This window comes from Trachinotus anak, unplaced genomic scaffold, assembly GCF_046630095.1.
Source record: "Trachinotus anak isolate AG129_WGS33_773 ecotype Australia unplaced genomic scaffold, CSIRO_AGI_Tana_v1 ptg000009l, whole genome shotgun sequence".
NCBI classification, from domain to species: domain Eukaryota; kingdom Metazoa; phylum Chordata; class Actinopteri; order Carangiformes; family Carangidae; genus Trachinotus; species Trachinotus anak.
The window spans coordinates 2,499,147-2,516,916 of NW_027273860.1; the positions used below are offsets into that span (position 1 = coordinate 2,499,147).

General features: G+C 43.9%; 1 protein-coding gene and 1 long non-coding RNA gene across 2 annotated transcripts; one reads left to right on the forward strand and one right to left on the reverse strand.

The window, feature by feature from the left end:
- Nucleotides 1-4,378: 4,378 nt before the first annotated feature.
- Nucleotides 4,379-10,989, forward strand: LOC139625010 (uncharacterized). Its single transcript, XR_011691813.1, has 3 exons — nt 4,379-4,571; nt 7,606-7,784; nt 9,789-10,989. It is a non-coding gene; the product is annotated as an uncharacterized lncRNA (long non-coding RNA).
- LOC139625004 (butyrophilin-like protein 2) lies at nt 4,807-11,189 on the reverse strand. Its single transcript, XM_071484529.1, has 9 exons — nt 11,066-11,189; nt 9,738-10,097; nt 8,702-8,965; nt 7,506-7,835; nt 6,465-6,731; nt 5,866-6,168; nt 5,607-5,711; nt 5,460-5,514; nt 4,807-5,193 (listed from the first exon to the last, which is right to left on the reverse strand). The coding sequence occupies exons 1-9, from the start codon at nt 11,187-11,189 to the stop codon at nt 5,085-5,087; spliced, it is 1,917 nt and encodes a 638-aa protein (XP_071340630.1). The 3' UTR covers nt 4,807-5,084.
- Between the last annotated feature and the right edge of the window lie 6,581 nt (nt 11,190-17,770).

Sequence of the window (17,770 nt, forward strand, 5' to 3'; positions counted from 1 at the left end):
TGACTGGTCCCTGATTCATACTACCAAATTATTCTGTAAATCATGGGTGGGATTATAAAGTGTTTTCAAAAAATAGACAAATATACAACAATAATTATTAACTGTTGACTATTGTCAGAAAGAACAGAATCAGTACAGAGTCCATCCAGCACATCTGCACAACATCTGCAGCCTTGGTGTTGATGTTGCGTCTCTGCAGTGAACAGACCTGGCAACCCCACAATGAAACATGGACATTTGTTACGTCCCTATTTAGCCAGGGGATGTGGGGAGTAACACAAATTTAAACCCAGGGAAAAGGAGAGGAGGAAAGCAGAAATATACAAAAAAAAAAAAAGGTAATTTACAATGACTAACACAAAGAAACATCAACGAAAAGCGGACTTCTCTGCAAGGAAGCGGTCGTTCTGCCTGAAACAGAGATACAACAAAGAATTAACTTAGCACCAAGACCTGGGTTCACAACTCTACCGAATCCGGTACACAACAACTGCTCACAGCTCACACACACAGCACTCAAGCTGCCGACTGGCCCACTGGCACCGACTAGGTTCCTCCTCGAACTTTAAATACCCAAGCCACCTGATTAGTTAAGTGAACACTGGTGGGTTCACTTACCATGAGAACAGGGGAAGGGAAAAAGGCGGATACCTGGAATGAGAGGAGGGAAAACACACAACCACACCTACACACGGCTCAACAGCCGTAACACCCCCTTCCATAAGAGCAAACGTCCCGTTTGCTAAAACTATGAATCAATCACTATTTTGGCAACCCACAATACATAGTTAGCACATGTTGCTACTCACCACCAGATTTCAGGAAGCACACAGCAATGCAATCCCCTTACCCCCAGGATAGCATGTCAGCCACAGCCAAACGTTCTTTTAATGCCAACAGCAGGGATAGGCCGCAGAGGAGCTGGCGGAACTTTTTGATTCGGCTTCCCCTCAATCTGGCAGGTGTTACAGGTTCTACAAAAACGCACTACATCAGCCTTCATACCTGGCCAGAAGAAATGTGTCAGAATACGGTTATAGGTTTTAGTGACACCCAGATGACCAGACCATGAGCGCTCATGAGCTAACGCTAACACATGCCGTCGACAATCAGTGGGAACTACTATCTGGAGCACAGTACACCAGTTGTCACCTGCAGCACCCGACTGAGAAACCCACCTATGCATCAGCACCCCATCATTCACATGGAATGATGGCCTTCCACCACCTTTATGAGCGCCCTCAGCAGCAGCAAACCACTTGACCAAGGATGGATCACCTTTTTGGGCACTGATGAGTGCCTCACGAGTCAGTGGCAGGGGTACAGAGTCTGCCACACTCTGAGGCTACAGGAACATGATTTACTGACTCACCTACAGGGGGCAGTTTTTCCTCAGACAGAACAGAAGAAAACAAAGAGTCAAACAAATCCACATCCTGAGCTTGCTTTCTGGCTTGTGCTCGGGTCAGAACACAAGCTGGATGACACTGGGCTACATCATTATGGGCAGACTCAGGAATAGGGGCACTAACAACTTCAGGTGTGGGATACACTTTACCTCCAGCTATGTCATTCCCCATTACGAAGTCAACGCCTTCAACAGGAAAACATGGGCGAACAGCTACTGGAAATACACCAGTGACAAGGTCAGTCTCTACATACACACGGCGTAGAGGTGCAGGCACAACATTCATCCCGATACCTCTGACCACAGTGCTTGTATCACAGGCAGATTCCCTGCTCAAGGGCAGGACGCTGGCAAGGATGAAAGACTGAGAGCCCCCAGTGTCACGCAACACAGTGACCGGGCGCCGGTCCTCTGGCTTACCTGTGAGAGACACAGCCAGAAGAGATAAAAGGTTTAAAACATTCATCTGGCACCTTCGGAGCAGTGGTCTGACCATGGGAAAATTCAGTTTTAATTAACCCAACACCTTTTGGCTGCTTTGCAGCAGCTGCTTGCTGCTTGTGTTTTAAAGTCAAACAGTCAGCCACCAAATGACCAGGCTTATGACAAAAAAAAAAACCAAAAAAAAAAAAAACACTGTTTTCCAGGCTTCACATCAGACATGGGTGAGGAGGCATGAGAGACATCCCCAGGTTGCTGAGAAGAATCACGGGTAGTAGAATCGTGTTTGATAAATACAGCTTTATGTGTAAGGACAAACACCTGCTGCAGGGTGGTTACCTTCTGCTCATTCAAATAAACCACAGTGCGCTCAGGTACACAGCTCTTGAACTCTTCAAGCAGCATCAGCTCACGCACTGAAGCAAGGTCATCAGCCTTACACACTGAACACCAGCGGTCAAACAGCAGCTCTTTCTCCCTAGCGAAGTCAGCGAATGTCTGGCCTGACGTTTTCCTGAGGCTCCGAAAACGCTGCCTATAAGCTTCGGGCACTAACTCGTACACTCTTAAGATCGCACCTTTCACCTTATCGTACACAAGGCTGTCTTCCAAAGAAAGAGAAGAACACGCTTCCTGCGCCTTACCCGACAACTTTTGGCCAGTGTAGAGCATTAGCAATGCGCTCGAAGGCACTAAAATATGATTCCACCTCAGATTCACGAAAAACAGGTACCAGGGAAATGTGTCTACTCACATCAAATGTGGCAGCTGAATCTGGGACCGACTGTGCACCAACAGGAGGAGCGCCCCTCTGTAGCTCGAACTCGCGCATCCGGAGCGCAGTTTCCGGCTCCAGCTCCCTCCTGAGCTGGATCTCACGCTCCTCCCTCTCTGTCTCCATGTTCAGACGAGCAATACGCAGTTTCATCCGGGCTCTAACCTGGAGCCAGGGGATGACTCAGCAGAGTCTGAACCAGTCTCCTGCACATTGGGAGAACACGTTCGGTCGCTTCCGCCCCTGGGGAATCAGAGTGGCCAGCACCTGATAATACTGTGGCCATACCCTCGGCACCTGTACCAAGATTTCCGACCTCTGACGGTAAGATTAAAATGCCTTTACTGGTCAAACCATTTAAAAGTACAGATTTCAGGTCACTTTTACGCAGAGAAGTCGAGACAGGAATGCCATAGAAGTCAGCAATAGCCAAGAGATCAGCCTTCCTACAATGGTCAAGCTGGCTCCAAGTATATTAGCCACAAACTCATCCAGAACAAACGCCATACTGATCTTGAAGCGAACAATAGGCAACCATACACACGGACACCACCACAGGGTCCACCAGGTCAAACAAACAGGACCAGCTAGGCTAACACAATAGCCTGACTACAACAACTCACAATACACACCACACAACTACCAGCGGTTGACACAATGATCCTGATGCCGGATGCCACACACAAAATGCTCAGCCTTAAAACAAGCTTCCTCAGACCCTGCCTAACCCAAACTTTACCTGCATATCTTCTGAGGCGTACCGGGCCCGAGGCGACTTGAAAGGCGAAAACTTCAGCGGCCGAAGCCCTGAAACGCCTACCCCCACCAGGGAACTGGATCCCCGCCCAGGATTACCTCAAAAATAAGAAAGGCAAAATAACAAAGAGAGTGCCCGTCGGAAGGACTGAAGCAGCCCAGCTGGACACTCACCTGCCTAACTGAGGAGGCTGTCAACGTTAGGAAAGGCCAGAGAATAAACACCCAAACACCAAAACTCACTGCAACAACCACTGGAGACAAAATACAAAGACTCCAACTTAACAATAATATTTCAGGCTTACCAACCTTCCTTTTCATCTCCCGGACGAGCCCCCAATTATGTTACGTCCCTATTTAGCCAGGGGATGTGGGGAGTAACACAAATTTAAACCCAGGGAAAAGGAGAGGAGGAAAGCAGAAATATACAAAAAAAAAAAAAAAAAAAAGGTAATTTATTTACAATGACTAACACAAAGAAACATCAACGAAAAGCGGACTTCTCTGCAAGGAAGCGGTCGTTCTGCCTGAAACAGAGATACAACAAAGAATTAACTTAGCACCAAGACCTGGGTTCACAACTCTACCGAATCCGGTAAACAACTGCTCACAGCTCACACACACAGCACTCAAGCTGCCGACTGGCCCACTGGCACCGACTAGGTTCCTCCTCGAACTTTAAATACCCAAGCACTGGTGGGTTCACTTACCATGAGAACAGGGGAAGGGAAAAAGAAGGTGGATACCTGGAATGAGAGGAGGGAAAACACACAACCACACCTACACACGGCTCAACAGCCGTAACAACATTTGAGATTTATTTATTTATTTTAGCCTCGAAAATCATTGAGGTTTCACTCATTTGCAATAATGTGGAGAAACACACACACAAAAAATACACAATTCAAAAGATGCAGGTTAACACAGATTGTTTGCAGCTCGTCAGCCTCTAGTTGTTGTAAATTCCCTGCTGTTCTCATTATAAACGCCCTGTTCATTTATTATACTGGATTATATGCTTTTTATATACAGTCTCTGGTTATATGTTGTTATTTTAGACAGGCACCCTTGTGGTCAGCCCTGGTTGTGCTGTGGGGTCCTACAGCTGCGGAGCTAGCTTGAGGCGGTTGCTATGGTTACTGACGGCGACGTGACGGTTTCCCTCAGCGACAGAGAATCAGTTCGTGAAGAGTAAGTTATCAATAAGCTACGAAATCAGGCGCATGTGTGATAAATGCAGGTTGTGTCGCCTTCTGTGTGTTTTCAGTTTTGTGTTTCTGCTCATTTTGTGTTCCTGTCCGACTCCTTCTCTGTTCAGCTGCTGTTAGCCTACTAGCTGTGTACGTGTGTGTGTATGTGCGACGCTAATTTGGTACTTTATTAGCCTTTCTGTTCAAGTGGCATTTGTGGGATGTTGCTGGTGCAATAATGTGCATTCAGTACGTGAATATTAAGCATTATCTGTTTCACTATTTACAGTAAACCATTCCGTTCCGCTCCATCCTGTTCCCATGCCCACTCCTAGTTCAGTTCATACATCATCCATGTAAACTGGAGTGTGATGATGAAGATGAAGATCTGGACAAACCCACAGTCCTCAACACTGGTGGAGAAGTTAATTTTTCTCCAGCTCTTTTTGTTTCCACCTCTTGTCCATATGACATGAACGTCTCCATGTCCACAGTCATTTAACACAGTCAGACCTCAGGACAGACCAGAGTCCTCATCTGACTGACACAGAGAGCTGTAGGTCTTGATTTCACGACTCCGAAGATGTGTTGTTTCATTTATATCTTCCTGAAGTTCAATTTCTCTGCAAACAAAATGAGAGAAAATTCAGCATCAAAAACATTAAAGAAAAAACATAAAACACTTAGATTGAGATCATCTTTTTAGCTGAGACAGCAGCTAATTTCAAACTAGATTTCAACTGAGGGGAAAAGGTTCAATTGGTTTATTAAATATATCAATAAACACATGTTCTAAAAATGACTGTAGCTAATACAAATCAGACCTAACAGAAGAAAATTGGTTGTAACTTCATGAGAAGAATTTTCTCCTTTTCACATGTTAACTTACTGTACACAGTAGATTGTGCAGTCCTGCAGTGCATTTCTAATGTTTCTCTGTTGACCTGAGAAAAGTTTTGAGTTCAAAATACAACATTATCAATACAAACAACAAACAAGAAATTAATTAAAAAGTGTAGGAGGAGAATGATTTTACCTTGTTTCTGTGTACACCACCGCACCAGGAAAACTGCTGCTGCTACTAAGACTAAGACTGAAATGGCTCCAACCACTCCGCCTATAATGGCTCCAGTTGAATTCCCTGAAATAGAAAAAGACTCAGTAACTTGAACTTTCCCATGATGCCTCATGATGGTGTTTTCTGATGTTTGGTTGTTGCAGGTCAAACAGATATTACAGATAACTTCAGTTCTCACTCATACAGACTAACAGGTCCTAACTTGATGCTGCCTCACCTGGACCTTCCTCTATCCTCAGGAAGGTGTTGGTTATCAGTGTCTCCTCAGCATCTCTCAGCTCACAGGTGTATGTTCCCTCATGAGATGGAGATAAGTGCTGTAGCATGAGGCTGCCTGACTCTGACACACCCTTCACCTGCTGCCTCCACCCCTCTGAGACTGTGGGGGGGTCGTCAGCTCTGGTCTGGGTCAGGATGATGTGACTGTGGTTGAAGCTCCAGGTGAGACTGAAGCCTGTCAGGGAGATGTTTGAGGCCGTGCAGGGGATTGTTGCTTCAGAGCTGGAGCAGTTGATGGAAGCTGTAATGATACACGAAAATACACAAAAATAATTTTTGAGATTCTGAATTTCTGTAAATCCTCTACAGGATAAACAAGGAATCAAAACAAATTAACAGATCATTGATGCACAGATGAACCAAACATAAAACAGACACAAAATTAAAAGTGTACAGAGAAAACTCTGCACAGTAAGTCACTTTAGTCTGATTCCTCCAGAGCTGTCTGATGGTTAAAAAAGTGAGTCAGTCCAGAGTCCTGGGTTTGATTGGTGACCCAGTGGTTTTCTACCTATTGGTTTGTTTTAAAACACTTACTCGTTTTAAACAAAGTGGCTCTCCTGCTGTTTCTGTCAGTGCTGATGTTGCAGATGTAGCTCAGATCAGAATCACTGTGTGAAAGTATCAGAGAGCTGCTGATGTTGTAGAGCAGCTGCTCAGTCTGCTGGACTTCAGTGTTGTTCTTGAAGGTCACATTGGATGGTGGTCTGGTGGACCAGGTGAGCTCAGGCTCAGGGTAGATCCCCTCTGAGCTGCAGGTGATCCTGTTTTCTACCTGCTGAACATCAACTTTACCAACTGGAGCTGCAAGAAAACAAACAAATCAAAGTGTTCCACTTCATATAAAGTTTGTTCTGAGGTGGTGATGTGTGGGATCACAGGAACTGTGGCGGCGTCTTCAGTGTTATACGTGGATTAAAAATAAAATGTCCATCTACTGGACTCCTCAGAGTTTCTGTAGATACAGTCGTCATGTTAACGACCTCAGGTCTCGTCCTGTCTTTGTGTCTCCTCTTATTTACAGACTCTCAGTATTTTCAGCTCGGTCCTGTTTGTTTTTTAGCAGAGATCAACACAGATATTCATTTATGTGGCTCCAGGTTTTACAGCTGTGAAAATGGCAATGGTGCATCACCACCAGTTAGTACATATATTGTACATATACTGTATCTTATTAGTATGGAACAAGTATTTATATCATGGTATGTTTATTAAAACAGAATTGGGACGCAGCCTCAGTTGATGTGTAAATGTGACAGTATAATAGAAGCTTCTATATCTTAATGAGGGCAGACTAAAGAATAAAAAGACCTCTGTAATTCAACAGTGACACAAACTGCAGCATCAGATGATCATAGATTTGAATCAACACAAACTGAACATGAGAACGTTCATGAAGGAGGATTTACTGCAGGACTGTTGTATTAGACCACTTAGTTTTAGCCAAGTGTTCCTAATAACAGTAAGTTTCTTTGAACCAATCAGCTTCATTTACCTCAACCTGAACCAGAGCAGCCACAGATCAGAACATGTTAGCAACTCTGTTTTTGTCTTTTGTATATTTACTGTTTCTCTTACCGTCCACTGTCAGGATGATAAATGAATACTTGTCTCCTCCTCTGATGGTGCTGGTGAAGCACCTGTATCTGCCCTGGTCCTGAACCTTCACCCCTGTCAGCAGGAGGGAGGCGTTTCCTCTGGAGATCTGGTCCTTGAACAGTGATGTCCTGTTTCTGAAGTGCTGGTCCTGGTGTGCGAGCTGGTCCTGGTTGTCGTAGTAGGAGTGGACAAGACGGTTTCCTGCTGTCACCTGAGTCCAGTCAATGACCACATCAGTGCCGCCCTGGAAGCTGCACGGTAAGATGCAGCTCTCCATGAAAACACAGGAGACCTCAGTGTCTGTAACATCTGGTAAAGAGACACCAAACAAAGTTCATTTCAGGGAAAATGGCAGCATGTGTCTTCAAACACCTTCTTCTTGATGAGTTGGACCAAATGTATTTATCTTCACTAATGTAACTGAATTGTACCTGTTTCCAATGTTAGTTCCTATATTAACAAGAGAAACAATAACAAGGAAATGTTCTCATTGACCACCTTTCTAAACAATATTACATTGTGCTGTAAAGTAACATGACCATGGATCCTCAGTAAAATCCATCCATCTTCGAAACCGATTATCTGGAACCAGGTTGCAGGGGGCTGGAGCCATCCCAGCTCTGGTTCATTCAGCCAGTGAGTGGGTTGTTAAAATAAATATGACGCTTGTGGTTCATATGGTTGATTTTATGTACATATATGTTGGGGAGACCGGGTCTGGTTGTAACATGGGGAGAGTTGTAACACCAGCATTCCCAACAATCCGTATATTGAGGATAAATGTCACAGTAACGACCTAAGAGCAGTGTGGATGGCATGAGAGCCATGACTGGTCAAGATAAGAAGGCTCATTAATGTTAATGTTAATAAAAATGATTTAAATGCCCATTGCAATCCACCCCTCTGAGACTGTGGGGGGGTCGTCAGCTCTGGTCTGGGTCAGGATGATCTGACTGCGTTTGAAGCTCCAGATCAGACTCTTAAAGGAGGTGGTTGAGGATGTGCAGGGGATTGTTGTTGCATTGCGTTTTTCACTGATAGAAGCTGAAATGAAATAATATTTTGATGCAGCTCTGGTTCTAATAAGAAATTCTGAACATTATCCATCATCAGAAAAACTGATCTAGAGGACAGTGTATCCTCGTCATGGTTAATAAAGTTTCAGAGATGCTTACTTGGTTTAAAAGTGACTGTCCTGCTGTTTCTGCGAGTGCTGATGTTGCAGATGTAGCTCAGATCAGAATCACTGTGTGAAAGTATCAGAGAGCTGCTGATGTTGTAGAGCAGCTGCTCAGTTCTCTGGACTTCAGTGTTGTTCTTGAAGGTCACATTGGATGGGGGTCTGGTGGACCAGGTGAGCTCAGGCTCAGGGTAGATCCCCTCTGAGCTGCAGGTGATCCTGTTTTCTACCTGCTGAAGGTCGACTTTACGCACTGGAGCTGCAAGAAAACAAAAAAATCAAAGTGTTTCACTTCATATAAAGTTTGTTCTGAGGTGGTGATGTGTGGGATCACAGGAGCTGTGGCGGCGTCTTCAGTGTTATACGTGGATTAAAGATAAAAATGTCCATCTACTGGACTCCTCAGAGTTTCTGTAGATACAGTCGTCATGTTAACGACCTCAGGTCTCGTCCTGTCTTTGTGTCTCCTCTTATTTACAGACTCTCAGTATTTTCAGCTCGGTCCTGTTTGTTTTTTAGCAGAGATCAACACAGATATTCATTTATGTGGCTCCAGGTTTTGCAGCTGTGAAAATGGCAACGGTGCATCACCACCAGTTAGTACATACATTGTACATATACTGTATCTTATTAGTATGGAACAAGTATTTATATCATAGTATGTTTATTAAAATAGAATTGGGACACAGCCTCAGTTGATGTGTAAATGTGACAGTATAATAGAAGCTTCTATATCTTAATGAGGGCAGACTAAAGAATAAAAAGACTTCTGTAATTCAGTGACACAAACTGCAGCATCAGATGATCATAGATTTGAATCAACACAAACTGAACATGAGAACATTCATGAAGGAGGATTTACTGCAGGACTGTTGTATTAGACCGCTTAGTTTTAGCCAAGTGTTCCTAATAACAGTAAGTTTCTTTGAACCAATCAGCTTCATTTACCTCAACCTGAACCAGAGCAGCCACAGATCAGAACATGTTAGCAGCTCTGTTTTTGTCTTTTGTATATTTACTGTTTCTCTTACCGTCCACTGTCACGTTGATAAATGACTCAGTCCTTCCTCTCTCGCTCCCAGTGTAGCACCTGTATCTGCCCTGGTCCTGAACCTTCACCCCTGTCAGCAGGAGGGAGGCGTTTCCTCTGGAGATCTGGTCCTTGAACAGTGATGTCCTGCCTCTGAAGCGCTGGTCCTGGTGTGTGAGCTGGTCCTGGTTGTCGTAGTAGGAGTGGACAAGACAGTCTCCCGCTGTCTCCTGAGTCCAGTGGACAGGACAGTCTTCTGTCACCTGAGTCCAGTAAATGACCACACCAGTGCCGCCCTGGAAGCTGCATGGTAAGATGCAGCTCTCCATGAAAACACAGGAGACCTCAGTGTCTGTAACATCTGGTAAAGAGACACCAAACAAAGTTCAGTTCAGGGAAAATGGCAGCATGTGTCTTTAAACACCTTCTTCTTGATGAGTTTGACCAAATGTATTTATCTTCACAAATGTAACTGAATTTCACCTGTTTCCAATGTTAGTTCTTGTATTAACAATAGATACAATAACAAGGAAATGTTCTTATTGACCACCTTTCTAAACAATATTACATTGTGCTGTAAAGTAACATGACCATTGATCCTCAGTAAGATAAAGTAATTGAAGTGGCAATTTGTTTCGTTTTGACCTCTGACCTTTTAATAACCGATCAAAGCAAAGTTCAGTGGGGTTCACTCATTGACATAATGCAGTCCAAAGCCCCTTACCCCAACCTTATCTTTCACAACTGAATGCCTAACCCTTAAATCGAGTTTTAACCCTTAAAAAGCAGTATCATATATGTATGTATGTAAACATCACATGAATAGAAATGGGATTAAATGGAGGTTGGGTTCTCAATCAGCTTTTTGTTGATGCTACATGTTTTTCAGTAACAAGTATTAGAAGAAGTATTATTGCCAACAATTTAACTTTTGATAGCTCCAGGAAGTATTACAAGTTCTGCTTTAGTTGTGCCTAAAATAATCATTCAATCTGTCTGTAGATTATCTTATGAATGTTTGACTTTACCACAGAAAATTTGACTTAAGTTATAAGACCCATTTGTTCTTAGAAGAGATTTTCTTAGAACACTGGTAAATGACACCAAAACTACAAGACGCCTCTCTCTATTTTTGGTGATATTTGATGAACAAACCTTTACCTTTTACATTAGATTTATCTTAATTCAGTATGTTTCTATGTGTTCTTTTTTTCTTTGTTCAAAATCAAAATGAAATGCACTACAATACTATGTACCTGATTCAAACACGTCTGTGATTTATGTTTAGATTGGAATAAGATCAGATGGGGTATGAAAACTTCCTCTCACCTCCTCTGGTAAAAATCCACAGAAAGTTCATGATGGACACAAACACAACACACTTGATCCCAGTCATCTGTCTGTTGAGCTCCACCCGTCTGTTACTGTAACAATACACAGGAGAGCGGTACATGAGGACATACACTACATAGAGACCGCCTAAAAGGTGCATCCTCATTGTTTTCTGTTACTCTTTTCTGTTATGAAAACTACAACATAACAAGTACTTACTGTGAGGTTTAAGACTTGATCGGTCGTCTCTCCTGGAGCAAACAAATTAGATTCAGAGAGTGAAAGCGAGCAGAAAATTCCTGATTTCCATCTACTTCCAATCCACTGCAAGTCCCAACTTGATGGCTCCATCCTGCTGAATGTGAACTGAGGTTATGATTTAACTGTTTCACACTGTTTTTTTAACCCTTAAAACACAGAAGGAAAAACAGACAAACAGGCTCAGCGATCAAATCTACATTTTATTATTTATTAGAGAAAAGGACAATTGTCCCAGTTTGACATTTGAATGTCCACTGTTTAGTCAGAAATAAATATATACAGCAGTCCTTTTTATTGTTATTCATTTTATTCAGAGGCCAATAAATAACTTTCTATGAGATTTACATGAAGACTGGAGTGTATGTATATTTTTAATATTTATATCAAGTGTGAAGAGTGAAAACACCAACATCAGTGTTGACGGAGGCAGATGAGAGACAGTGAATGACTGATGAGGTCACAGCGCCCTCTGCTGGGCAGCACTGAAAACATGGATCATCTGTTTCCAGATAAAGACCAAATAAAAACAATAGAGGAAAATACCATTAAAGGGAAGTGTTGCATCTGTAGCTCAGATTATGTTCAGGTTATAGTTAGTTTAGTTCCTGCAGTGAGGACTATAGCCTCAACACATGGGGCGAGTGCTCTACCCACTGAGCTAAACACCCCCCTGTTAGAATAGTTTTTAAGGAAAAACAATAACTTTGCAACAATCGTTCAGCGACTCAAAATAACAGCTCAGTCATTCCAACCATCTCCATTCATTGCTCTGTCTGCAGAGGGAGATCATTTCAGACCAGTGTGGCAACCATCTGTCCAATGAGTAAGGACTTTGGGTTGAAGAGGTTTCCCATTACATCCAGGTGGGAAAGACCAGGAACATTGTTACGTCCCCAAGTGGTCCAGGGGAGTGGGGGATGCTCCCCTCTTGTGCCTGATCTCAATGTTAAAACCTTGAACCAGCAGGGCCCAACGCATCAACCGCTGGTTGTGGTTGTACATGTGAGCTAGGAAAACAAGAGGATTGTGGTCAGTGTATACAATCACTGGAGATGGACTAGAGCAGACATACACCTCGAAATGCTGCAGGGCCAACAGCATGGTCAAGGTCTCTTTCTCAATGGTGGAATAGTTTAACTGGTGCCGCTTAGACTTAGCTGAGAAGTGGCACACGGGATGGGACACACCTCCCTCACCATCCCGCAGCATCACAGCACCAGCTCCTGAGGCACTGGCATCCACTTCCACACACAGGCCATACTGGACAACTGTGGAAACAGCCAGTCCAGACAGTAGTAAGCACACACTTGTGTGTTTTCCACCACCGTACTAGTGCGCCCAGTACCAGGACAACCAGAAAGACCACAGCCTGGCTAAATGTTCCACAACATAGGGGCACTATCACATCTGAAGCTCCTGTAGTATCTGAAGTTCTGTATATTATGTTGTGTGAATTTATGGATTTGGTATGTTTAGCTAGTAGTCCCCTGGTCAATAAGATTTAATGGCCTTAGTCAGAAGGTACTAGGGTAAAAAGATTTAAGGACCTTAGCTAAAAGGTTTTAGGTCAAAAGGTCTAGGTGCCATTGGGAGAAGGGTGACTCCCTCATTGTATGTAAGGAAGCCTTTTTTCTGCATTTACAGAAACCATATGTTTTACCTTAGGTTTACGAAAACAACCAGCCTATATAGACAGGGAGTTAGAGAAGTTATTCAGAGGAGATTCACATTGGCTTCGACTTCTCTCTCAGGCAATCTTGAGTGCTTGATTTGATGCTGGACCTCTTTGTAATAAACCTCTTTATATACAAATAATATGGTGTCAGCGGAGTTTTCTTCATCATCATCACATCATCGCAATTTAAGAAACAACACTCCCTCCGAGGGAAGACGGGACCACTTAGGAATGTGAACTACCTCAGGGTGACTCTGGCCAGGTCATCCTGCTCAGACTCAAGGATAGGGACATCAGCCACTTCAGGGACGGGATAGACTTTACTCCCAGCTAAGTCATTTCCCATGATGAAGTCAACACCATCCACTGGGAAACATGAGCGGACAGCCACCGGGAAGAAACCAGAGACCAGAGCAGACTGGATGTGGATACGATGTAGGGGCGCAGGCAGAAAACCCATCTCAATACCTCTCACCACAGCACTAGCAGCACAGGCAGATTCACCACCAAGAGGCAGGACGCTGGAGAGAATAAGAGACAGGGAGCCCCCAGTGTCTCGCAATATGGTGACAGCCTGCTGATCCTCAGCCTTTCCTGTGAGAGACACAAAACCAGTGAAGACAAAAGGCTTAAAACAGGCACCAGGCTCCTTCAGTGTGGAGGTCTGGCCAACAGGGGACACTGTTTTGACCAGCCCAACACCCTTGAGCTGCTTTGGAGCCTGCTGTTTGTGCTTAAGTGCTTCACAGTCCGCAACCAGATGGTCAGGCTTATGGCAAAAGAAACAGTTTCTCCCCCTTTGGACCTGAGGATACAACATTAACCTGTGGAACAGGCCTGTCAACGGTCCTCCAAGACAACTCATTGATGGAGGGGTCTCGCCTCACAAAACCACCCTTATGTGTGAGGGCGAACTCATCTGCAAGGGTAGCGGCCTGCTGCAGAGGTCACTTTCTGTTCCTTCAGGTAGACTACAGTCCGCTCAGGAACAGTTCTTAAAGTCCTCCAATAGCACCAGCTCCCGCAGAGAGGTCGTGTCGTCCACTTTACACGCCGAGCACCACCGGTCAAAAAGGATCTTCTCTAGAGAAGTCGGTATAGGCCTGACTAGATGTTTTGTTAAGATCTCTAAAACGCTGTGTGTATGCTTCCGGCACCAACTCATACACTAAGCTGTCCTCCACTGACAGAAGAACAAGCCTCCTGAGCTCTACCCGTCAATCTGCACTGCAGCAGAATCGCCCACACACCTGTCGGCCACAGCAAGGCCACAGCAAGGCCACTGCAAGGCCACTGCAATGCGCTGAAATGTTCTCACATCAAACACCGCGGCTGCAGCCGACACACCAGCCTCCCTTTGCAGCTCCAGCTCCAGCTTCTTTAACTCCCGCTCCCTCCAGGTGGAGACGAGCCAAACGCACCTTCAGCCGGGCCTCCACCCGAGAGCCAGGAGATGATTCCACGGAGAATGGGTCAAACCGCGGCATGGTGAGCGGCCCATCCTCCGCCTCACCAGGCTGCACACCGGGTGCGAAGCCAACAAGATGCTGCTCCATCGTCTCCTCCACCGGACGGTCAGGGCGAACCTCGCCCGAAGATCCTGGAGATCCCACTGATGCCGGCAAAGCAAACACCCCCTTCTTCACCAAACTGGCTATGAGAGCTGCCTTCAGTGGCTTTTAACCAGAGCGCTGGACACCGGAACTTCATAAAACCTCACGCAAGTCGCGTTTCCTGAGTTTATCCAGCTGACTCAGTGTGAGAAGGAATAACTGGGAAGCAATAGTAGGGTCACAAGTAAGCCAATTTATTATAAATTAAATTATTAAAAACTCCTTCACGACAACACAAAGCGAGCTCCGGAAAACGGGCGAAGCTGATAAAACTTGGAAAAGAGCATCGTTTGCTGAGAAGAAGACACAAAGTCCATCATTTCATCCTTCAGCTTCATGGAGAGGTTTGTTCTTTAAATCTCTTCACATCTATTACATCTGACAACATTTTCATCTTCAATCACTACATGGTTTCCTTCATGCAGTGGTGTCAGTGTTTCTTCATGTTGCGTTTCACTGCAAATACAGAAAAATAAAATTCAGCATCAAAAACATAAAAAAGGTAAAATCAAAACAATCCTTATTTATTCTTCTTCATTACAAGAACAACTTCTGCAGAGCAAAATAAACCATCAAATCAATCTTGATGCCTGCATTTGATTTGGTCAGATCTGATATTTTATCCTTATTTCATTCATTGAGTTTCATGTTTTCATATCATTAATTGAGTAAAACTTTTTTAATCTTTTTCATCGTTTTAGCTGAGACAGCTGTTAATGTCAAACTGAGGGGAGCAGGTTAAATTACTTTACTGATTAGTGAAATTAAAACATTCTCTAGAAAAACAACTGTGAGAAATACAAAGGAGACATCACAGTAGAGAACTGGTTATAACTTTAGTTCATAGTGTAGCAGTGCTTTTCTAATACAAACAAGTTACTTACATTTGGAATCCATCATTGTTGAATTCTGTGATCGTCATTCTCCATGGACCTGAGAGATGTTTGAGTCCAAAACACAACATGATCAATACAACAACAAACAAGAAGTTAATTAAAAAGTGTAGGAGGAGAATTATTTTACCTTTTTTCTTTATATAGCACCGTACCAGGAAAACTGCTGCTACAACCAAAATGGCTCCAACCACTCCACCTATAAAGGCTCCAGTTGAATTCCCTGAAATAGAAAAAGACTCAGTCACTTGAACTTTCCCATGATGCCTCATGATGGTGTTTTCTGATGTTTGGTTGTTGCAGGTCAAACAGATATTCCAGATAACATCAGTTCTCACTCATACAGACTAACAGGTCCTAACTTGATGCTGCCTCACCTGGACCTTCCTCTATCCTCAGGAAGGTGTTGGTTATCAGTGTCTCCTCAGCATCTCTCAGCTCACAGGTGTATGTTCCCTCATGAGATGGAGATAAGTGCTGTAGCATGAGGCTGCCTGACTCTGACACACCCTTCACCTGCTGCCTCCACCCCTCTGAGACTGTGGGGGGGTCGTCAGCTCTGGTCTGGGTCAGGATGATCTGACTGTGGTTGAAGCTCCAGATCAGACTCTTAAAGGAGGTGGTTGAGGACGTGCAGGGGATTTTTGCTTCAGTGTATAAACCACTGATAGAAGCTGAAATGAAATAATATTTTGATGCAGCTCTGGTTCTAATAAGAAATTCTGAACATTATCCATCATCAGAAAAACTGATCTAGAGGACAGTGTATCCTCATCATGGTTAATAAAGTTTCATAGATGCTTACTTGGTTTAAACAAAGTGGCTCTCCTGCTGTTTCTGTCAGTGCTGATGGTGCAGATGTAGCTCAGATCAGAATCACTGTGTGAAAGTATCAGAGAGCTGCTGATGTTGTAGAGCAGCTGCTCAGTTCTCTGGACTTCAGTGTTGCTCTTGAAGGTCACACTGGATGGGGGTCTGGTGGACCAGGTGAGCTCAGGCTCAGGGTAGATCCCCTCTGAGCTGCAGGTGATCCTGTTTTCTACCTGCTGAAGTTTGACTTTACGCACTGGAGCTGCGAGAAAACAAACAAAAGTGTTTCACTCCATATCTACATCTTCAGTGAAGATAAATCTGGATTTATCTTTAAATAAATGTCCATCTACTGGACTCCTCAGAGTTTCTGTAGATACAGTCGTCATGTTAACGACCTCAGGTCTCGTCCTGTCTTTGTGTCTCCTCTTATTTACAGACTCTCAGTATTTTCAGCTCGGTCCTGTTTGTTTTTTAGCAGAGATCAACACAGATATTCATTTATGTGGCTCCAGGTTTTGCAGCTGTGAAAATGGCAGCGGTGCATCAACACCAGTTAGTACATACATTGTACATATACTGTATCTTATTAGTATGGAACAAGTATTTATATCATGGTATGTTTATTAAAACAGAATTGGGACACAGCCTCAGTTGATGTGTAAATGTGACAGTATAATAGAAGCTTCTATATCTTAATGAGGGCAGACTAAAGAATAAAAAGACCTCTGTAATTCAACAGAGACACAAACTGCAGCATCAGATGATCATAGATTTGAATCAACACAAACTGAACATGAGAACGTTCATGAAGGAGGATTTACTGCAGGACTGTTGTATTAGACCACTTAGTTTTAGCCAAGTGTTGCTAATAACAGTAAGTTTCTTTGAACCAATCAGATTTATTTACCTCAACCTGAACCAGAGCAGCCACAGATCAGAACATGTTAGCAGCTCTGTTTTTGTCTTTTGTATATTTACTGATTCTCTTACCGTCCACTGTCAGGATGATAAATGACTGATTCCTTCCTCTCTCGCTCCCAGTGTAGCACCTGTATCTGCCCTGGTCCTGAACCTTCACCTCTGTCAGCAGGAGGGAGGCGTTTCCTCTGGAGATCTGGTCCTTGAACAGTGATGTCCTGTTTCTGAAGAGCTGGTCCTGGTGTTTGAGCTGGTCCTGGTTGTCGTAGTAGGAGTGGACAGGAAGGTCTCCTGCTGTCACCTGAGTCCAGTCAATGACCACATCAGTGTCGCCCTGGAAGCTGCACGGTAAGATGCAGCTCTCCATGAAAACACAGGAGACCTCAGTGTCTGTAACATCAGGTAAAGAGACACCAAACAAAGTTCAGTTCAGGGAAAATGGCAGCATGTGTCTTTAAACACCTTGTTCTTGATGAGTTTGCCCAAATTTATTTATCTTCACTAATGTAACTGAATTTTACCTGTTTCC